General features: G+C 37.3%; 1 protein-coding gene across 1 annotated transcript; it reads left to right on the plus strand.

Annotated features, from left to right (window-relative positions):
• The first annotated feature begins 10800 nt into the window (after positions 1-10800).
• On the plus strand, positions 10801-20293 carry LOC149821756 (uncharacterized). The gene is made up of 18 exons (XM_089980875.1): positions 10801-12140; positions 12247-12315; positions 12411-12612; positions 12749-12845; positions 14538-14633; positions 14748-14829; positions 14921-14980; positions 15087-15139; positions 15237-15403; positions 16176-16386; positions 16629-16686; positions 16797-16853; positions 16962-17207; positions 17674-17738; positions 17872-17928; positions 18021-18114; positions 19641-19781; positions 19891-20293. Exons 1-18 carry the CDS (start codon positions 11085-11087, stop codon positions 20014-20016), a joined length of 2937 nt encoding a protein of 978 aa, XP_089837001.1. The 5' UTR covers positions 10801-11084; the 3' UTR covers positions 20017-20293.
• Positions 20294-24405: the final 4112 nt, after the last annotated feature.

Below are 24405 nucleotides of genomic sequence, written 5' to 3' on the forward strand. Positions count from 1 at the left end.
CACGCTTTATGCCGCGCTTCAGTTTTTGGTGGAGTGCTAGGCTATGCCTCTATGCTTTTCACAGCACACACACACACACACACATATATATATATATATATAAATATATATGTGTGTGTGTGTGTGTGTGTGTGTGTGTGTGCTTAACTTATGCCTTGATATATATTGAGGCTTATGCCTCACTCAAAATTTTCAAAATCGCCTCAATGCCCCTCTCGCCTTTAAAAACCTTGTTTGTGACGTAGCTAAAAACCACTCTCTACAAATAAATAAACTATAACAAGCTAAGGCAAGTCGAGCTTGACCATGACATTCTTAGCAGAATCAGAGCATCCTAATGTGTTGTTCAGTTCAACTACAACATAGCTTCCTAAATCGATAACTGACCAACTGTCTTAAATTTTGAGTGCATGAAAAGAAATATGACCAAGTAAATATAGAAGGCGAACCACATCATGGAAAGAAACAAGATGTGAGCACATTGATCGTCAATTTTACATTGCAAAACAACTAGTCAAACTTCAAATCTCATGTGTAATAAGCCATCAATCAAGAACCTTTCATCCCTACCAACAGATCTTTTGGATACGACAGGCAATCGACTAACAATCAATTTCATGTCTACCAAATTTAACAAAACAAAGACACGATCGGTCCCCGAATCCTTTTCATGTTAGAATCAAATAACCAGTTTGATTTCTAACAAACATAAATAAGAGAAAGCCAATCGCAACACCTAATGGAAAATTCCGAGCACGGCGAAAGCGATCAGATTTACATCTCTACGAATCAAAATATGCAGGAGGAAGATATATTAAGCCTCATTCAACTGAAAAAAAAACACAACAAATCTACAGATTCATTACGTTCCTGTGAAACCAAAATAAGCACCAAAACTAGAAATTGAGAGAAAGGAAGAAGAAGGTTCATGGAATATAAAAGAGCTACGTCGGCTTTATGTATCGAACTACGAATCTGTAGCAGGAAAACGAGTGAATCGAATCCGGAAACGAGAGGAGGAGTAGAGAAATCGTACCTCGAGAGTCAAGAGAGAGCTTAAAAGAAACAAGAAGACGAGAGGCACTTCTCCAAAACCCTATAATCCTTGGATGAGGAAGACACCGTCTGCCTGTCTTATAGGCTCGGATTTTCGATCGCTCGGTGCTTTCCGAATTTTAGGTCACAAAGATACGTAGATACGAGGATACGTGACACGGTTTCGATTTTTTGAAATAGGGCATTTTTATGTAGCTACGCTGCACGATGCAGCACCGCTGTGCTGCCACTGATAGTGTGTCGGCGATGCATGATGCAGCGTCGCTGCATATTATGTGAAAACTTTTTGAAAACTTGGGGACGTGGACACAGTTTTTTTATTAGTAAAAATTAATTTTGTTACTATTAAATTAATTAAAATAATATCTGTACGTATCAGTGCCTCTGACGTAGCACGAGCCTGATACGTTTGTGACCCTGGAAAGACTAAACGGATTTGGGTCAGATATCCGATAGAATCTGTCCATTTAGTTGGATTTGGTAAGACCTACTGATCACGTTTGTTTGATTAATTTGGGCTCTGATTTTATTGTTTACATCTTAATCCTTATCCAATTCTGATTCTGAATCCAAATTCAAATTACATACGGATCCAATACATGTAAAATATCTGATTAGATTATATATCTTATCAGTTTCAGGTTAGCCCTACACTTAAGTACATTGGATCTAGTTTGGATTCAAATTTGAATAAGAACTTATTACCAATATTTGAATATAAATTTGGATATGTAATCCTTTCTGAAATTGATGAGCTTGTGCCCTTAGCCCCTTACGTAAAGTTTGTTGATGTTGAATACTAACCACACATATCTTAAGTGGGGGTGACTCCCCGGGGGTGAGGGGAAGCCCTCTGAGTTTTATGCTGTCAGGGCGGCGACCGGAAGTACGGCAGGCAAAGCCAGCGCGACTAGGTCTATGATCTTGGGGTGGTTTTTATGAGAAAAAAAATACACATATCTTCCTTAATGGATTAGTGATACTTGTGAAATAATGAAGCTAAGGATAGGCAGGTTCCCACTAAGGGTGGACATCATATGGGGTACCTGATTCCTGAGACAGCTTGACTTTGGGCAGCTGCAGCATCTCAAAGCCTGATAATTGTGAGGCCTAACTACACCCACCTGGGTCGCCCATGTGGCAGCGGGCCTTGGGAGAAGGTGCTGATTCTTTCGTCTCCGGTTCGACTCACATCACGAGTGTGGGTGCCTTTAACCGGTGGGTTTTGTAAGGGCTTGAGTGTCGATTTACTTAGCAGGGGACGAGCCCGTTAAGTGACTCGGTGCTTGTCTTGTCGTCGAAAAAGAAAAAAAAATTGCGACACCTAACTCAGCCTGATTAATAAAGGGGTTTGGTTGAGGTAGAAGTAAGAAACGCTTCAATGGAGCTTGACCCCATCTGGCTTGGTAACATTTGGTTTTCAAAGGATCCAACTCGAGTGGATCCAAACCCAGCTATTGTTTCTAAATGGGAAAAAATACACTTAAATAGGGTATTATGCTAAAAAAAATCCACTCAATTGTGATGCCTTTCTAGTAAATTTGTTCAATAACTCAGTACCAAGCTTACACATTAAAAACATCTACATTCAACTCCACTAAGGTTGTGTTTGGGAGGAGGTATTTGGAGGGTTATGAATGGAGTCTAAGAAAATTAAATTATAGGAATTCATGAGAATTGATTTTGAGGAAAATCGTGAATTCTTTTTCGTTTGGAAGCACGAGAAAATTAAGGAAGTTGTGGCATTTTGTGTTTATGTGGACACGTTAGAGTGCCTCAAGGCGCCAGCCTAAGGCGTGATATTAATAATAATAATAATAAGAAGAAGAAGAAGAATAAAATAATGATAATAATAAGTATTTTTTATTTATTTATAATTTTAGATTTTTTTTAAGTTTTCAAAAAAAAAATAGGCTTATGCTTTACTCCTTGAGGCTTACATCTCGTCTCAGATTTTGGTAGAGCTAGCGCCTCGCTTCGCCTCAACGCTTTTCACAACATTGCATGACACCTTTTTCATAAAGGCACATCCATGCTACAATCGTTTTTGAATGAAGAGTTGTAAATACCTCGTCATTCAGAAAAAAAGTTGAAACTAATGAAATTAAGGATTTAGGAGCTCCTGATTCCTAACGATTATTACGAACTCCCTCAAATTCATTCTCCCAAACAGCAAGCAAACACGTTGTGAATGCCTAACTGCCTGTGACTGCTTTGGACGTCCTGTCATTCTCTCCGATGCCATCTTCCCAAACACAACCCAAGTGACGTTGAATTCCCAATGACATAATTTGATATTGTGGATATGTTCAACATGGATGATTTATTACGAGACATTCCTTGAATCTTTCTTTTTGATAAAAAGTAGTGTTTAGTAGGCAAATTCCAAACATTTATGGTCAGTGATCCAAATGTCGATCCTCACTGACCAGAAAATGTCTGGTTGGCCGCTGGCTGGTGGCTACTTAATCCCGGCTATTCTCAGGCCATCCTTTTTTATTATTATTATTAATTTTATTTAAAAAACAATAATTCTTGAAGGTTTTGTCATTCAAAAATATATTGTCAAAACTAAGTTTTTGGCAAACCAAGTTGGTCAAAAACTTGGTTGTAATGCAAAACCAGGTTCTTATAAAACCGCTTTGTCTCTTGTCGTAAGTTTTTTTTTTATTTGTACATGACTAAGTTTTTTTTTTTTTTTATTTATAACCTGAAGAAACTGCACCTGACAGAAAGACCTGATTGTGTTGGCTCAGCCTGCCATACCTAAGGTCATCATGCCAACAACGTAAAACTTCATGGCTAGCTAGGACTCCTTCTCTTGATTTTTTTATTATTATTAATTTTATTAAAAAAAAAACAAATTCTTGAAGGTTTTGTCATTCAAACTTATATTGTCAAAACTAAGTTTTTGGCAAACCAAGTTTGTCAAAAACTTGGTTTTAATGCAAAACCAGGTTCTTATAAAACCTGGTTTTGTCCCTTGTCGTCCATACCTAAGTCATTTGTACATGCAAATGACTGTAAGTTTTTTTTTTTTAATTTATAACCTGAATAAACCGCACCCGACACGAAGACCTGATAGCGTTGGCTCAGCCTGCTATACCTACGCTCGTCATGCCAGCAGTGTAAAACTCCGAGGCTAGGACCCCTGCCCCTGTGACTTATGCCAGCATTGGCTTGCGCAGAGGAGCGAAACACATGAGAATCGAATCTTGACCGTCCGTCTAGCAGTCAAGGCCCCACCCCACTATGCCAACCCCCTCTTGGGGCTATCTGTAAGTTTCAAACAATCTTGTCCCATTCTTTATTCATTAAAAAGCTTTGGTGTGATTAACAGGTCACCTTGCTTGACTTAAGTCAATTGCATCTTGTACTTTTGAATTATGAAGTTCATAGAGAAAAGTTTTGTTGTATTATCTATCTATCGTTGAATTGATATATATTCCTATATGAGGATAACAATCGTATAGCTAAAAAGTGTATGACTATTGGGGCTTAACATGTGACATTTTTATGAAACAAATTAGCATGGAATAATAAATTATCAAAATAATTGCAAGAATAATGGATATATGTGACAAAAAATGAAGTTCATGCTAATGCCTAGAATGGAAGAACATATGATACCAAGAACAATAGGTACAGTAATGGATCATATATTGAGTCCAATGACTCTTACCTTAGTTCCAACCTTGAAAACTTGGCAATTACTTCACCTCTCTAAATATGGATATGCAAACTATCAAGGGTCGGTTTTGAAACTAAATCGCTAACCCTAAATAATATGCAATGTTTTCCCTTCTCTAAACAAAAAAGTTCATGAACTCACCCAATAATATCTTTTAGATAAATATATTTGAGCAAAGCCAAACAAGTTAATGTGCAAAGACCTCTCTTAAATTATTCCAATAATCTTATTTGAAAGCCATGAAGGGTGATTATCACTTCGCAAATTAGGTATATCACTTGCAGGGTTTTAGGTAGTTGTATCTATGACATTGTCTCGTGCCATGCTAGCCTTGTTATGTCATTTGGATATGGTTATTGCTAACATCTACTGGATACGAGTTGTCATTAGATCTGGTAAATGAGCTGAGCTTGTAGGGTTCGAGCTGAGCTCATTCTTGTGGAGAGCGGAGCTCACAATGTGCTTGAGGTAAACGAGTTGAGCTTGAGTTGGATTGTTTATAGAAAAAATACATTGTTTCAAAACTATAATTAATAGAATTACAAAAAAATGCATTGTTTGATAGCTAGAAGTAATAAGATGTCTCTAAGCATATGGCTTGCAAACCAAATATGTCAATCATGTGTTTGTGCTATATTATATGATGAAAAATATATGTAAGGTATGTTCACGTTACCTAATGAGTTTATACCAGCTAAGCCAAGCCGAACATCTATTATTCTTGTTCAGCTTAGCCAGCCTAATTACAAGTTTGAATGAGCTCTCTGCAAGCTGAGCCATGAGTGACTAAGTTTGTTTCCCAGCTCTAGTCATCTCATCACCACTCATGAGGAACTTCTCCAATGAAGTATGTAAAAATTTGCACACACACACACACACACACACACACACACACACACATATATATATATAGGAAACATATTTTGCTGGTTTGATATTCAGATAAAAAAGGTTACATTAATTGAAAGGAAACACTTTTTTCAAATAAATAACTTTATGAAGCTATCAAAGTTACCTTTTTTGACCTAAAAAAAGAAACATTGTCATTATTTTAAAGGTGTTTTAGTTATTTTTATAAGGTTTAATCCATCTAATGTTAAAATCAACTAGTTTAGTGTTAGATTAACCCATATATATATATATATATATATATATATATATATATATATAGAGAGAGAGAGAGAGAGAGGGGGAGGGAGAACTAATTAAAAGAAACCAATCTATATTCATTATAAGTTTCTATTTCAGGTAGTTGGTTTTATAAAACAATCATTTTTATGCTTCAGTTACTGATCCATGGAACTAATTAAACGAAAACCAATCTATTATTCATTATAATTTTGCATTTTAGGCTGTTGGTTTATAAAACAATAATTTCTACACCACTTTCCACTTTGCTTGCACCATTAACTCAATGAAGCTAACCAGTAACCTCTCCATTAAACCTGTGCTTTGGGAACTTTAACTATGCTTGTGCTACTCCTTTGGTAGGAGATTTATCAGACCAGGTCCTCAGGATTTTGGTTAGTGGTTTGCCCTGAAGAAGGTTTGGTGAAATAAATGTCACATATGCTTGTTATATGATATTCAAATAAATTATTATGTTTTTTTTTTATGACAAGGAACCCTCATAGAGAATCAGGTCACTTAATGGGCCCGATCTCCTGTGAGGTAAATCTCAGGTGAGGTCACCTACACCCAATTCCTTTACATTGCCCACCAGTGAAGGGCACCTATGCACCTAGTAGGAGTCGAACCTAGGATGAAGGGGTCATCATCTTCTCCCGGCCTACTGCGACTCAACGGTCCGGGTGGGTGTACACAAACGATTGTCCAAGGTCCGCTTGGACAACTAGATCCAAGTCCAATAAGCACCTTGGCAACCACCGGTGGGTCATCATGGGTCAATAAAGCTTCCCTAGGTCAGGTGCACTTTTTTAGGTGGGTTTGGGTTGGGCCTGATGCGTACCCCTAACCCATCAATGGAAACCCCTATCACCTCTATGGATACTTTCATTTATGCCCGTGTCATGTTCCCTCATATGTTGTTCCTAATAGCTTGTTTTGATGGCTGGTTTAAGATTGGACAAAACAACAGAACACAAGTTATGTTTGTTATATAATAATTGTACTACCTCCATCATTTGTTTCAACTGAACAAAAAGTTGTGTTCCTTATGTATAGAATTTGATTTTTAGGTGCGGACAATTTGAACCCATATATATGGATATGGGTTAGATAACTTTGTTTTGGATCGTACAACTCATTTCGTATGGGATGTAAAAACAAAAAAATATTTAAAATTTGAGTAATTTAAGAAAAAGTAAGAAATGATACTTTTTATATATAAACGCTTTAATCAATGTCATATTGGATCTAAAAGCAAAAAAAATATTTAAAAATTTGAGTAATTTAAGAAAAATTAAGAATTGATACCTTTTATATAAATGCTTTAATCAATGTCATATTGGATCTAATTATGAAAGTTTATTAAAAAATTGTAGATTTTAGCCCAAAGTATGGATTTCAAACTGGATCTAAGTATGAAAAAATATTTAGTTTTTTAATAATTTGAAAAAATAAGAATTTATATTTTTTATATACAAATGTAAAAATCATAAATAAATCATAAATCCCTAAAATACAAGAAAATAAATAATAAATAACCCATAAATAAACCAAAAAGCTGTAAACTGCAAGAAAATAAACAATAAATCAAAGAAACCATAAAATTAAATATAAAAAGCTTTAATTCAAACTCTAGTCAAAGAAGATTAGTGAAAACAACCCTAATCAAATACAAGAAGAACCTTATTAACGACATTTGATTCAAAACTCTAATTGAAGAAAAAAAAACTAATCAAGTCAATGGAAAGCCTTAATAAAATTAAATAATAAAAAACTTAATTAAAGATATTTTATTCAAATCCCTAATCAATGAAAATAAAAAGAAAACCCCTAATAAATGAAAATAAATTAATTAATAAAAAACAAAAGTCCTAATTAACCATATTTGATTCAAAGCCCTAATCAATAGAAATAAAAGAAAAGCCTCTAATCAATAAAAAAACTAATAAAAATTCAAAGAGAAAACAAAAACCCCAATTAAAGATATTTGATTCAAAGGCCTAATCAATGAAAAAACTAATAAAATTTAAAAAAAAATCAGAAAAGAAGAACAAAGAAGAGAGAGAGAGAGAGAGGAGCAAAGAAGGTGAAGAGAGTGAAACTAACAAGAAGGGGTATATATATATATATATATATATATATATATATATATATATATATATATATATATATATATATATATATATATATATATATATAGAGAGAGAGAGAGAGAGAGAGAGAGAGAGAGAGGGGGTCTTGCTGCACACACACAAGGAGGTTCGGGATTAGACCCCCTCCGCCCAAGTTTTTTCTTTCTTTTATAATCAGTGTCCCCTCTTTCCCGTTCTCATCATAACAGGGGCCAGAAGGGAAAACGGTATTTCATTGTTCCATATACACGGTGGGCACGCATTGCACGCCTCCGCTAGATATGTCCAGCGTTTGATCGCCGCGGCATTTCGCACGTCCGCAATGTCCCCCAGGATGCACAATCTAACACCCCCTAAAAGAACAATACACAAAATGATGTTTCTTGTGCAGGGCTGATAAACAAGCTGAGCATGAGCTGTTCGGGCTCTGGTCGTTAAAGGTACACCTTTTCTCAGGCTCGGCTCATGAGCTCAACACGATTTGAGCTGAGCTTGAGCTGGCTTGTTTTATCAAAAAATTGTTTTATGTGTTTTTTTAAAGCTTGGTAATATATAAAATCTATACAATAATACATATAATATATGTATAAAACATATATAATATGCATATTATGTACACAATATATAGATTATGTGTATAATATATAATATGTAACTATACGATCCGAGTTTGCCATTTTCGTGCTCAGCTCATTTACCTAAACCAGCTGGTTCGTCTCACCAAGCTCAATCTGCGTTGAGCCGAGCTCACGAGCCAAGCGAGCTGCTCGTCTCTTTTCCCAACCCTAATACTATGTCCTTTTGGGTGTATCATAGCCCAAGGTAGCTCAACTAAGACCAAGACTTGTGCTCCTAGATTACTGGAAGACCAATTGGTATGGGAATTGGACTCCGGGGAAAAAATCTCTGAATTTGGATTGGAGACCAACATCACCCGATTATAGTTTTTTAATGTGAGAAATATTGTACCTTACAAGATACAATATTTGGTTCATTGGGTATGGATCAAGATTCTTATGCCAGTCATAGTTAGGGTTACCCAGTAAAAGAGCTCTTGGGTTCACTTGGATCCGACTAGTTGGCTGTCCGCTTGCACGATACCTAACCGGGCACAAGCGAATCGGATCAAAGGATCCCTAGACACTAATTCATCGAACACACCTCGACATCAACCGATGAACCCATAAACGGATCACGGTCCATGACCTACAAGGCACGAGACAACCATCCCAAATCCCAAGTCATGTCCAATTAGACTAATTTCAAAGACAGTTTACAGACCAGACATCGCCGCGCCCGACAAGGATAGGCCTCAGCTTTTCGATCCTGAATTCAGGTCCAACTCCACCTAGATCCGATCCACACCCATTAAACCCTAAAAGTTGGACTCATATCCACTAAACCCTTAGTAACCATAAAACCCTAATGGGCATGGTAACAACCCTAAAACCCTAGTGCCCTAATAAATGAATGCCAAAGCCACGTCATCCACATGACCATATATATATATATATATATATATATATATGACCAATGATTATCCCCAACCAAATCCGGACCCGTATTGGTTGGAAGTTGGGTCCAGGTCGGTAATCACGGATCACGTCAGCCCAGGGGAGATTGCCCAACCCTCAAACTTTCGGAAAAGGGAAGCCCTCACCCTCCTTCCCCACGTCGGCAAAACCCCTAACGCCCTATAAATAATATTTTCGATAAGCGCACAAATATTTTAGACAATTTCATAATGCCCCTCAAATTTTCAGTTATGCACATTTTACACGGAGAAACTGCCCCCCCCCCTATAGTTACAAATCTTGTAAGATTTATGAAAATCGAAAATCAAAAGTTAAAAGTTAAAAGTCACAAATTATCATGATATTTGTGTCAAAAATATAAATATCATGTTTTAAATGCAATATTTATGTTTTTTATCGGCTATTTATAGTAGAAAACAATATTTTTTACATATATTTATTTATTTATTTATTTATCAAAAATTATTTTTTTTATTGCCAAGATTTTGCCAAAATGCAAGATTTACAAAAAAAAAAATTTATTTTTTTTGCAAGTTTTTAGCTACCAAGATTTTGTCATTTCTTTTACTTTTGTCACTATGTTGCCCCTAGGATCCACATGAGGTGACACTCATGAGATTTGAACCTAGACGAGTTATGGTATTTAGGTTTGCTTGTTTGTCGGAGCAGGCAAGTTGTGTAAATCAAAATCGCAGAGTGCCCAAATGAGAAATCGATTCTCATTTGTCGTCAAAAATACTGTCAGGATATTTTTCAAAGGAAGAAAGTTTGACATTTACAAAATATCACCTATTTTGAAAATACAATGCTTTTATTGTACTATTAGTGTGGTAATAACACGTGATAAAAAAAAAATTTGCTTTTATGTTTTAAAATTTTACACCTTTGTATTTTATATAGTTTGGATTTTTATATATTGATAATTCCCTTGATTTCCTCATAAAACAAAAAAAAAATTGAAAAACTAGTTTTTTAATTGGGGAAGGAGATTTATGATGTTCTTTTATTAAACAAATTAATAATGAGGGCATTTGATTCATTTTCTTTGACTAAATAAAGTGTCAACTCTACAGTTTTACGATCAAATTTCTTTATTCTTTATGTTTTGAAGACTGTCTTTATAAAACATAAAATAAGAAAAGTGGTTGAAAGTAATAACCGAAACATTGGGCGTCTCTTCGTAAACATCTTATACTTAAGTCCGGTTTTACGTAAATTATTCTAAATATTTATTCCTACCCTTCTCTCCCCCTTCTTTTTCCCCTTATCGCTCTCTCTCACACACACGGAAACGAAACATCCTCTACGCCTCTTGGTCTCCTTCCCGAACCATCCGACGAATCTCGGTCGTCGCCGGTGAATCTGACGCTGAAATACCCCGCGGTTTGGCAGTTTTCCGGCAGATCGAGGCGGTTTCGGTGAGCCCTCGCGTCGATTGGAGCCCGTCGCTTCGCTTATCCTTCAATGAATTGATGGATTATGGTCGACGCTTCCGCTGATTCGGACTCGTCGGATTGGAGGTTTTAGGGTTTCCGGCATAGAATGCCGGAGGGGGTTCTCTGCGGAGAGTCGGGGTCCGGAGATCTGCCCAAGACGTATATCTTGGGGCTCATGAGCCCCAGGATCGGGCACAAGCGCGAGTTCGAGTTCGCGGCGAAGGTTCAGTTGGAGCTCAACGGGTCGTTGGGGGAGCGGAGGTCCCGGGCGAAAGAGGCCGGCCCTCCTCCTGCGGCGGCCGGCGAGGAGAATCCGGGCGCTGAGCAAGCCAAGCGCGATCCTTCTCCTGCTCCAGATGCAGCGCCCAAGATTGATCCTTCTCCTGCTTCAGATGCAGCTTCCAAGATTGATCCTTCTCCTGCTCCAGATGTGGCACCCGTTCCGGTGGAGCCTGTGGAGAAGGCACCTGAGATAATGAAGGTTGTCCATGTCGACAATGAGGCTGGCACGGAGAAGCACGAGAAGACGCCACTTTCTAGGCCATGGGTGTCGCTTAGGAGGATTACCAGATCGGAATTAAAGAGGTTGAATGTCATTCAAGAGGCCCCTGGATCAAACAACGGCGAGCATCCTTTGACCCAGCAACTCATGGCTTCCGAACCCATCCGTGTTTTCAAGAGGAGGCGTCTGAATGGCGACGCCAATGCCCTAAACCGGCGGTCCAGTGGTGATGGGGTTGCCAAGCAGGGATGGACGGATGATGATGAGAATGCCAAGAAAGGAAAGACGGGTGTGGAGGAAGATCCTTCTTCTGTCCTGGTAGCGAGTGTGGACCAGGGGAATTCGGCTTCGGTTGAATCAGTCGAAGGCTTGGATTCGAAAGAATCAACACGCCACAAAGTGGAAGAGGAATCAGGATTAATAATTGCAGCGAGGTCATCTCCAGAGGTCGTTTGTGCTAGGGATCAGGAGGAGTCTGGTTCATCTACCGGCAATGCGGGGATCAATCATGCCAATCTACCTGATGATTCAAAGAAGCTGGAATCAAAGATGTCAAAGAAGATTGCCTTGACCAAGTTCCCAACAACAATCAAGGAGTTGCTTGCAACTGGTGTACTTGAGGGATGCAAAGTACGCTATCTAAGCCGTTCTTTAGGGAAGGTATTAATTCTGAATTCAATGGCTTAATTTCTATATATTGTCAGCTTCGATCACGTTTTTGATGTAGTCCTGCATGCTTTTGACATATGCTGTTGTAAATTGTTAGGATGGACTTAGTGGCGTAATAAAAGATGGAATGATTCTATGTTTCTGTTCATCCTGCAAAGGCAAAAAAGTGAGCGTATGATTGCTGTTATGTATGTTATGTGCTAAGATTATTTGAAGAAAACTCTGGTTTGATGTGAAATGGATAAATTTTTCAATTTGCAGTCTGTTACGCCTGTTCAATTTGAGCAGCATGCTGGTAGTCATAATAAACGTGCAATTGACTATATTTACTTGGAGAATGGGAGGTCAATACGTGATGTATTGAGATCATGTGTCGGAAGTCCACTAGAAATGTTCAAGGAGAGGATGCAAACTGAAATATGTTTGTCAACAAAAAAAGGAGTCACTCGTGAGCCCTGCAAAGGTAATAAGCTATTCAACAATCTCTGTTTTGTGCGTGGCTTTTGACATATGGAGAATTTTGTGAATATGTTGTTATGCCTGATGTCATTGTATAACCTGTAATTTTGCTCGATTTAATTATTCTGATTGTCATTTAGGATTAGTTGATGCCACAAGCCATGGAAGATTACGCCAGTTTTGCAAGAAGCCCTCGGCACCTCAGCAAACCCCTGCAAAGCAAACCCATAGTGCAAGGTGAAGAAATATTAATTCATCCATCTACTTGAACTATTTTATGTACATATGACAAACTTTTAGCCGTGTATGCAAATATATTTAGTTAGTGTTTGGTGTTTCTTTTCTCGGTTGATGAGTTATGGATATCCTTATGAACAAGTTGTTTAAGTTCATTTACCCATATGTTATCTGGACGCTGGTACAGTGTGTTGGTGTTGAACACGAATACGAGTGTTGGACACATTGAACACAAGTGAGCAAGAGGGAAACAACATGGGACAAGAGTGAGTAAGAGAAGGAAGGTCACCAATTCTCAAATAGAAGATAGAACAACCCCCTTGTCATGACATGAAACAATATATGAGAGCAAGAGATTTGGAGGATGGGGGAAAAGCTATACCGAAGCCCAAAAACAAAAGAAAAAGAATTGAGTGATAATAAATAAAAAGGGGTAATTGGTAAAATTTTCTTGAAGTTCAGATGGAAATTTTCTAGACTCTTCTGAAAAATGAAACTCAAAAGACTATTTGGTGCTAGAGGGCATCACGGTTCACTATACAGTTGATACTTGAAGAAACAAAAGGTAGTTTGTAAAATATAAAAAATGCTTCTTTGTTGTTTACTGTCTAAACACCACACTTGAATTGTCCAGTACTTGACACACCATGTCCAGCATGTCAAATAGTAGTGGACAGTCTAAAGCTTGAGATAGTCATCTATAAGGCTATAAGCTGTGTGAACAAGTGTTGGTGTTGGACAAGGTTGGACACAGACACACTGAACCTCTAGATGTGTCCAGGTAATATGATTTTTTCATACAGGAAAATTCAAAATAACAATGTGGAACCAAAAGTACTATCTACAAACAGTTTTCTCTCAAGCTCAAGTTCTATAAATCTGAGCTTCCAGTTTTTTTTTTGTTCCTTTCATTATGTAAGAATACTCTGTATACTTCCTTTTTCATTTGGGTTCTGAACTTGTGTACTATTTCCTTGTAAATGAGTTGATCTCATTGTGATAGATGCACAACATTTTCTTTGACTGAGACAGTATGCCACTTTGTCAATTTACCTTTTTCACATTGGTTGGACCATTCAAATGCCCAGGCCTTTGTTGTTTCTTTTTTTATCTTAGGCAGTCTGCAACACTGCCACTTGTATTAGATCTTGGAACATGAATCTGGTATATCCTGGATTTCACAAAATACTGAGAGACGTCCTCTCTATGCTAAACTCTGGCTTCTTTTTTTATGGAAGAAAAGGGATTTTTTGCATATGAAATGAGACACATTTTAATGCTTTTGAGAGTTGGGTGGCCTGGAGTAAGAAACTAATTTGGTAGAAGCCTAAAGATGTTGGAGGTACCATCATTGTCAATTTGACCATAAATCAATATCACAAGTACAATGTTATGAGTTTGCATATGGATAGACGGTTCTTCTTTGCTCTTTTTTCCTTTATGCTATTTTATCTGGACACTGACATGAGTGTTGGTATCATAAGTACAATCCTCTGTCTATGTTGTGTCTGAGCTATAAAATTTCATAGGGCAACTGTTTTCTGAATTCTGTTAGATGCTTCAGGTTTGAAATCTAGATGGCGAAACATGCTAATTTTTGTTATTATCTCTTCATTTGTGCTTCTACTGCAATGGATCCATTTGCATAACATGTGGAAGCTGTCTTTTGATTATGTCCTTATGCACATGCAGATTGCCAAAATCAGCTGTTACTTCCAAATCCTCCAGTACCATCTCCAGTTATAAGGTGTCAAAAAATAAAAGTGTACAGGCTAAGCTGACCAAGAAGTTTGTGCCCTTACCTTATTTTACAGCATTTTTTCTCCTATTCATGCCGGTCCTTCTGTGTTTCTTGTTGTTTGAATCATATTGATCTGATGAGGGTGACTATTTTGTTTGCAGGGACTTGGGCCTGCATAAGTTGGTGTTTATGTCAAAGGGCCTACCTGATGGAACTGAAGTGGCATATTATTCCCGTGGTCAGGTTGTTCAATACTAAATACTGAGCTTATAAAGTAATTTTACTCGCTGTTTGATATCCTTTTAACTTGGCCATTCCTTTCATTTCCCCACAGAAATTACTTAAAGGATATAAACAAGGATATGGCATATTCTGTTATTGCTGCAAAACTGAGGTGCATGATATATTCTACTGCCGTATCTTTTCATCTATGTACATACACATATATTCACCCAGACACTTGTCCCAGTTAGATTAAGCTTCAAGTGTTCAATTTTCAGGTCAGCCCCTCACAGTTTGAAGCTCATGCTGGCTGGGCATCACGTCGTAAACCGTGAGCGATCCAGGATATATTTATTTTGTTTTGGATGTTTATTATATGACATATTGACATGTGATTCTTATGCATCTAAGATGTTGTGTCATTCCAGATACGTACACATCTACACCTCAGATGGAGTTTCCCTTCATGAGTTGGCCATGTCATTGTCAAAGGGTCGTAAGCTTTCCGCTAGTGATAATGATGACCTTTGCACCATTTGTGGAGATGGTGGAGACCTTCTGCTTTGTGATGGATGTCCAAGGGCCTTTCATACAGGTGAATAATGAATTCTCTTTTATGTTACTGCATAATTCTGGTTTGTGTTTCCTTTTCTGTGGTATTGTAATTTCAGTCCTTATGTGGTGTGGATATTTATTCTCTTTTTTTACTGCATAACGTTGGTTTGTGGTTCTTTTTGTCTGTGAATTTGGTGCCTGTGTGGTATGAATATTTTTCCTCCTTCGTTTAAACCAAATGACTTGTTCTAAAATGAAATTTAATGCCACGACTAACAACTGTCTATACGAATTTTGAATATAAGCCTAATTACCCTATCTTTTTAATTTCATTTGAAATTTCGGCTGGAATCTTTGTACGTTTTAACTGATTGCCTGTTATGGAATTGTTGAGACTAAGATTGATGTGATTTCAATAGGATCGCAAATTTCTGTATTTTGGTAACGACATTAAACAACAAAAGTTAGAAAAAGTCATGCCTTGGTTTGAATCCACTATGATTCAGTTAGCAAGAGCTTATAGTGTGGGTAGGGGAGGAGAGCTTGGTAATCATCACAGCATTGCATTCCTTGGGCTAGGCCATTTGGCAAGAAAATTTCTTTTAAAGATGTGCAACCAATGTTTTTTTTGTTTTTGGTTTCTTGAAGCTCGCATGACACTGGTTACTTGTCATATCTTGTGATGATTACTTAGTGCTAATCACTTGGAAAGTCTCTGTTTTTTTCGCTGCACATGTTAGATGTTCTATGAGCTTCTTGTTTTGTTAGTTTCTGCTCTTGTTGAAACTCGATCGCTTTGATGTTGATTTCAGAATGTGTTGATCTCTTGTGCATCCCCCGTGGTAATTGGTATTGTTCATATTGCCAACGTAATTTCGAACAAGAGCGGATTGCAGCTCACAGCAAAGATGCATTAGCTGCTGGGAGAGTTCCAGGGATGGAGCCTTTGGAGAACCTGCGTAATCGTTGTACTCGTGTTGTCAAGAAACCACAAGTTGAAATTGGTGGTTGTGTGTTATGTAGGTCAGTATGCAAATATGATTTCATCCATATATCTTTCTCCAAGATTTTGATTATTATGGCAGTCATTTCTTTTATTCTACTTTTATTGTAGGCAACTTTTTAGGAAAAAAGTGAGTGCATTTATATAGGGTGTTGTATTTTCAATTTTCTGTTTATATTTGTTGGCTTGCATATTTGATATTCAATGCACAGTTGATGTTCTGTTTTTCTGGTTTACTTATTTGTGGTGCTGCTGGATTCAGGGGTCATGATTTTAGCAAATCAGGATTTGGTCCTCGAACTGTTATGCTTTGTGATCAAGTATGCTGCAATTTTTTTTCACATTCTATTTGCATCTCTTTTTAAGTGTTAACTAGGCCTAGTTCAGTTGTCATTGATCTTAGCTAAGTCATGCACTTTGTTTTGTACAGTGTGAGAGAGAGTTTCATGTTGGTTGTCTGAGGGATCATGGACTTGGTGATCTGAAGGTATGGGTTTACTGGAGCGATTTTCTGTTTATAAGTGCTTTTTGGAAAATACGAACTTTTGACATCCAGTGGCTCTTCTTGCATGTTCATTTTTGTTTTTTTAAATAGGAATTGCCAAAAGAGAAGTGGTTCTGCTGCATGGATTGCAGTAGGATTCATACGTCTTTGCAGAAGCTAATTCTCCGTGGGGCTGAGAAGCTTCCTCCTTCTCTTTCAAATGTGATTAAGAAAAAACTTGAAGAGAAGGACGTGGATAGTGATCTTGATCCTGATATAAGTTGGCGGCTTCTTAGTGGAAAAAATGGCTCCCCTGATAGTAGATTATTACTATCCAAAGCTGTTGCTATTTTCCAAGTAAGTATCTTATCTATCAGTCTTTCAAATTTGTATATTCTTGGCTTCCTAGTTTCATGTGCCTTGGTGCTAGTTTGGAATCACTACATGCTGCAATCAAAGGGTCCTGGCTTCATCGCCAAAAATATGTGATATTGTTACTTGAAAAGCCTTTGCCCTGCTTTATGTAGTAAAAAAAAAGTGAGGCAATGGAAGTAGGATTTCATCTTTCCCATTTTATTTGAAAGAAATGCCACAAATTAGGAAAGTGAACATCTATTACAAAAAGAAATGTAGAGAAAGTGGGGAAAAATGACGAGAAAAAATGAAAGCAAGCATAAGTAAGATACACAGAGCAAAGGAATTGTTATTTTGAAAAAAAAGTAGGAATTCTTAATTTTCAACGACTCTTGCATTTGTTTTTCCTGATGAGGAGTACTTATCTTTTTATGGTTTAATGTCCCTACTCTGTATCCTTCTTTTTCAGGATTGCTTTGATCCTATAATTGACGCAGCATCAGGTCGGGACCTGATCCCACCAATGGTCTATGGGTGAGTATTTATGTCTTTATTGATCGTCTTGCAAGGCTACGGCTGCCCTCTTTTAACTGTTTCCATTCTACTATTTGATTTCCAAGCAAAAGCTTGCAACTGAAACTGATCTATGGTCTTTCAACTTCTGTAGAAGGAACATAAGAGGTCAAGAATTTGGCGGGATCTATTGTACGGTATTGACAGTAAAGTATGGAAAGTTCAGTTAATATGGAACATTTATCTAGTAGTTCTCTCGATTTAAGAGTTTCCTGACAATTGCTGCCATTTTTGTTCATGCAGCTCAACTGTCGTATCAGCAGGAATTCTCAGAATATTTGGGAAAGAAGTTGCAGAGCTCCCATTAGTTGCAACGAGTAGTGGAAATCAAGGAAAGGTGCGATAGCAATCCAGCTTCTCTCCTGCATTTTGTGCATGTCTGTACAGTCAATGGAATTGTTCAGCTTTTATCCTACCGACACTTCAATAATTTCTTGAAGTTCTCAAACTGTCAAATTGCTGATATTGAGATATAGAAGCCTGAAATATTTTAAGATAATAATGCCAAAACCGTTAGACCATCCTTTCCATCCTTATGGTGGCATATTTATACTTTCATTGATTGTATCCTAGCATTTTACTCTAGATGCATCCTAGGTTCTTTGGAATTAGTGCCTCTTTAGTGGTCATTTTTACAGCTTGTTTAGTTGGTGATTGCTTTGAACAGATCAATGGATATGGTTGGTTTGCTTTCAGTATCTGCCAGACAAGTCTAATATTTATCTGAAATTGCTGGTGAAAAAAGATCAAAATACACATGCTTTGAATGCTTCATGGTTTTTAATTGTATACTGCATTTTAACTTTGAACAAAAGAAAGGAACTTCAACTTTTCTAAGAAATTCTCCAATACGCTGAAAATAGCAACTTTTATAAGAGTTTCTTTATAGTTTGAAAACATCATGTTAACTTTGAACCATCTAATTAGATAGATATCATGAGCTTCAACACATTCAAACATTTTATACTTGAATTGTAGCTATCTCAAACCATTTCTTTCTTTATTCTGATTCATATGTTCTCGCTTGTAAAGTTAACAGGATAGAATTTTTAGAAGTTAATTATAGGCTATCTTCAAATCACTTTAACAGTAGCCACATTTGATTCGTGCTATAATATGGAAATTTATGTCTTGTGCTTCTCTCTTTGTGATGCATGGTAATTGATGAATGAATTGTATCAGTTCTTAAAAAAGAAAAGTCGCATCAGTTCCATGCTTCAGGCTGTCCATCACATTAAGATTGCTTCACCTGGTGCAAGGAAGCATGACATGCTTCACTCCTTACATTGTATTTCTTCTCAAAACTGATGTTTTCTATATAACTTGTGTTCCCCCCCCAAGGACTATAATTTGCTCACCGTTTGAACTAAGGCAAGAAAAGTCGCATCAGTTCCATGCTTCAGGCTGTCCATCACATTAAGATTGCTTCACCTGGTGCAAGGAAGCATGACATGCTTGCTTCACTCCTTACATTGTATTTCTTCTCAAAACTGATGTTTTCTATATAACTTGTGTCCCCCCCCCCCCCCCCCCCCCCAAGGACTATAATTTGCTCACCGTTTGAACTAAGGCATACTTAACCAACTTTGTTGAAACCTAACCTTATACGTTTCCCATATCAGTTGTATTACTTATTCTGGGTTAGGGGGTTAATGCATCACAATTGTATGTTGTTTCGTCATGGGTTTCATGCATTCTCTCCCACTCTAGTTTACTAGGTGTAGCTTGAGTTCATGTCCAATAAAAATAGTATACAATCTGGTGATGAGTTTAGGACTTGTGGCTTCTTGCTTCATGCCAATGTGGGATCCAAGTTGATATTGCTGGTGCAACTATGATTTTATCACTATGTTTTCCTTACAGGGTTATTTCCAATCATTATTCTCGTGCATAGAGAGATTTCTTGGATTTTTAGAAGTAAAGGATCTTGTGCTCCCGGCTGCTGATGAAGCCGAGTCTATATGGACTAAAAGATTTGGTTTCTCAAAGATGAGCCATGATCAGGTGCCTTTTTTTCCTGCTAATTTATATACAAGCATTTAGAAAGCATGCGTTTGCTTTCATTTTCTTTGAGTGTGGGCTACTAAAAGGTTATAGACATAAACTTCTGCAGGTTTCTAAATACACAAGGGACATTCAGATGATGACTTTTCAAGGCACATCAATGCTGCAGAAATCGGTTCCCAAGTGTCGTTTGATTAACCGCACGGCGAATGCTAGCCTGACCAAAGCTAGCTGACATGAAATTTTGCGTCCATACGGGGGAAGCTTCTTTTTGTTCTGGAAATGAGGCGCTCGAACCTGTGGATGTGGGGCATGCATATTTTTTTTGTACAGGAAAGTTGCGTCTCCTGCCGTTGGTTTTTCTGGCTTGTGTGTTATTCTTGTATAGAAATGGGAAAGTAGTTCAATTCTTGGAAGAGGGCAGGAATTTGAAGGTGGATGCTTATTTATGCAGTTGTATACAATTTTATGCTGTTTTCACTTTTTTGAGGAATATGAAAAAGAATTTTTGAGTGTTTTTTCTTTTGCTTGAGAGAGAGAGAGAGAGAGAGAGAGAGAGAGAGAGAGTTTGGACCGTCTTTTGGAGGGTGGTGGCCTCCTAGAAAGGGGCAAGTTTATGCTTTTTACAATGGGTCATGCTTTGGGAACACTGATCCCATCATTTGAAATAGGATGAGTTTCATCATACATTCAATCTTAGCCAACCAACCGAACCATCTAGCCGTGGATTGGATGGACGGCTAGGATTGAATGTACGACGGAACCCATCTTATTACAAATGATGGGATCCTTGTTCCCAAAGCATGACCTATTGTACTGATTGGAGTGGGACCCACATTTTTCCTGGGGATCTCTTCCGAGTACTGGTGCACAACAAAAGCGATAAGTACGTACCGCGGGCACAAGTTTAAAAAAGATTCATATGGGTTTTAGCAAAGAGACAGAATCAGCTTGGTCTTCAGTCAGTGGCCTAGTTACTTCTCGGGCCTGGAAGGACTCGACTCCCAGAAAGACAAATAGCTTGCGTCAACATCCTTTTACCCTTAAAACTTAACCCTGACGTGTTGCCACCCGTGTGGCCAGCAGGGAGAGTGTGCTGAGATGAAGGTACTGGTTGAAACCAGCTGGCCCACGGGTGTGTGTACGTGGCTTTAAGAAGTGAGCCACGTAAGGCAGGCCTCACCTAGGGTTTTTCTTGTTTGATCGAGGGTTTCTCGTCATAAAGAAAAATGACGTGTTGCCCTGTGTTAGATGAGAAGTTGGTTTCCCAGAATCTACCCTAAGAGTAAGAGAAAGGCTTCATCAAACTCACAGTCAGCAGAAAGGAAAACCTTATGTTGACTTACCAAGTCAACCAAACATTTTACCTACTTACCAACCGGAGGGCAGCCAATATGCAATCAGAAATGGATTTTTTCCCTTGGATTATCCAAAAAAAATGTATTGAATGTGTGAATTAAAGACCTATACAAATGATTCCATTGCCCATTTATGGGGCGGATGGAAAAGGAAAAGCCAATTGTTGGTAATGAGCTTTAGAAATTTTCTTGAACCTGATTTAGGAGACGTTTGCCCATGATAGGGGTTGGGGGTAGCCATGAACTGAGTCCCATTTATATGCATGTACCTGCTTATAACATTTTAAAAGCAAAAAAATGACTGTCCTAAATGACAAAAATAACATATTTCTTGAAATGTCCTACAATTTTGAAAATTTACCAAGAGAACCTCTTAAAGTTCACACGTTCTTTGGGTATTACAAACTCTCACTAAAAAGTAGATTCACACTTCTTTTTTTGCGTACCTCACGAAATCTACATGATTATATCTGCGAACTTTTTATAACTAGAACCTGTCGAAACTTTACAAATATCCTACTAAATTTGCATATATAGTATAAAGTTTGCATAACTAAATTTGTGAACTTTATGTAAGTGAAACTTGTAGAAACTTCATAAATATTTCACTAAATTCACATACATATTATGAAGTTTGAATAACTAAATCAGTTAACTTAAGCACGTTGTAACTTCACAAATATTCTATTAAATTTTTATAATCATATATGTGAACTTCTTGTAACTGAAATTTGTAGAAACTTTAAAAATACTCTACTAAATTTATACATATAGTGCGAAGTTCACATAGCTAAATCTGAGAACTTCCTGTTAGGTTTAATATCCTGACCTTTTCAGACGTATAAAATATATATATTGTGAGTTATTTATGAGCTTTTCTGGTTATGAATGTCTTATATGCGATAAATATTTGTTTCTCATGATTTTTTATCTCAAACCAATTGAAATTCAGGTTTGGATCGGCCTCGTTTGGATTCGGAGGCATAATCATTATTTTTTAAAAAGATGATGGGCTTTTTGGGTAAAGGACATGCCTAGTATTCCTAACAAAGAGTTATGGTACTATTGTCCTAAGGATAAAAAAATATGAAAAGGATATTGATTTTATAAGTAATGGCAGTTTGTAATTAAGTTTGCTAAAAAAGGCAAAATTAAAAGTTTGATTTTATTAAGGTAAATAGGTAATTTCAGTAAGGTCAACTGCCATTAACAAGGGACAACTCAACCCACACCGACTTAGTGTGTTTTAACTTATATAAGGGTTTCATTAAAGTCAACTTAATAACTGATTATGCATAAACCTTTCTTCTTTCTATCATTTTGCACTTTACTACCAAACTGCAAACTCATATTCGCCCTTACTCCCTCTTACTCACCTCTATCTTCTTCTCGTCTTAAGCCTTTATTAAGATTGTTGTAAGAACTAGTTGAATCCACTTTTGGAGGAGCTTTAGTACCTTGGGGAGTTCCTTCGAAGTTGGGACTCAACTGAGATAGTTGTTGGATTATATTTTTGGTGTTAGGTATAGTGCCCTACCCCCATGACCTCTAAGAAATATGTAGCATGTAGATGAATTTGTAAACATGCGTTTTTAGGAAACTATGTTAGGAAAAGAGGTTTTTGGAGAAATTGCATATTTTATGTTTAACATGACTTGAAATGTAGTGAGTGAGCCATTGTTTTTTATGAAGATTTTTGTTGTTGAACTATTTTTGAATGGATGAAGGGTTGTGGGTTCTATATGCATGTTGAAATCACATAGGTTTGCATGCTACTTTGCACACTGAAATGTTTGTATGCTTCATACGCATTTATAAACAAGGTTCTATGTTTTTACCTGTCGAAAATGAAGTTTTCAAACTGTTTTATTTTCTGTTCGAACACAGGAGTTGATCCTTGTTATAGCCTCCATTTGGGTGACCTATTTTGAAGCATAGGAGTCGACTTCTGCTAAGCAAAAGTTGACCCCTCTGCTTATCATAGGGTATGGAAGCCAGCCCGAAGGTCAACCCTCATTTTCAAAAAGTCGACCCTTGCAGTGTAGGGTCAACCCCAACAACTGAGGAGTCAACTCTTGGAAACAAAGAGCCGACCTTTATAAATAGAGAGTCAACCCCTTCATTGCAAAAGTCGACCCCTGTGAGCACAAAATCACTCTTGCATGTATGGAGTCGACCCCAAAACATTAAGAGTCGCCTCTTGAGTTTCTCAAATGGGTTTTCTTGGTATTTTTTAGTTCGAGCTTGGGCTGTTAAGCCTAGAAAATTGTCATGTATAAATGATTTGTGAGGTTATCATATGAACAAGAAATGAATAATTAAGAACAAATTTCACTAAAAGATCGGTTTTTGCTTACCAAAATGTGTGGCTTGAGCATGCTTGTAAAAAATGGACGAGCATTAACATCTTGTAGCAAAGCATTTAACGCTAGTTGGGATTAGGGGTCCGGGACTCCAATACTCGAGGTAGAGGTGGAGTTGTTGCAGTATGCATAGTAGTATACTAAGTTAACTTTAGAAAAAGGATAAGGTTTCTGTATTCTGGGTTTCGAAGAAAAGAACGTCTTGACAAAGGGTCCTGAAATCTGGTATCTTGGTATTTTTCAAAGGTTAAAAGACATAAAGAAATGGTTGAATGAACACTCTTGGACAGGCCGAAGATGTCCATAGGAGACAGGGAAGTAGTACTCCTTGGATATAAAGTAGAATCATAACAAAAAAATGTATATTAAGCATCTCATATAAAGCAATAGGATGTAACTGAAAAATTTAATAAAATATTGATGCATGTAGGTCAACATGGCATGAGTTTATGAGCTTGATGCGTAAGGAACTTGAGGGTCGACTCTTATGTTGGAGGTGTCGACTCCTTTTTGATCTATTGAGATTAAACCTATCTTTGAGGGTCGACTCCTAGGATTGCAAGGTCGACAACTCTTAAGTTCCTTATATACGTGTGTGCTCTTTGGTATGTGAATCGATCCCAATTTGGGACGAGTTGATTTCTTTGAATTCTTCTCTTGAGTATGACTCATACTCATTGGAGATCATGTGAGTGACGTAATATACGAGATAAAGTTTTATTTCACACATGTTTTTACTAAAATATTTTTAGGAGCAAAACCGAAGGCGAAATAGGGCACGACAGACAACGCAGGCTCATGGACCTTGACAGATGAACTCATGAACTTCCTTCTAGGGAACCTTTTAGGATTTTGGGTTTTGTTGTAATTATGAACTATATGGTGTAAACTTCACATTTTATT

Source organism: Nuphar pumila, chromosome 11, assembly GCF_984573655.1.
Source record: "Nuphar pumila chromosome 11, dmNupPumi1.hap1.1, whole genome shotgun sequence".
Lineage (NCBI taxonomy): Eukaryota > Viridiplantae > Streptophyta > Magnoliopsida > Nymphaeales > Nymphaeaceae > Nuphar > Nuphar pumila.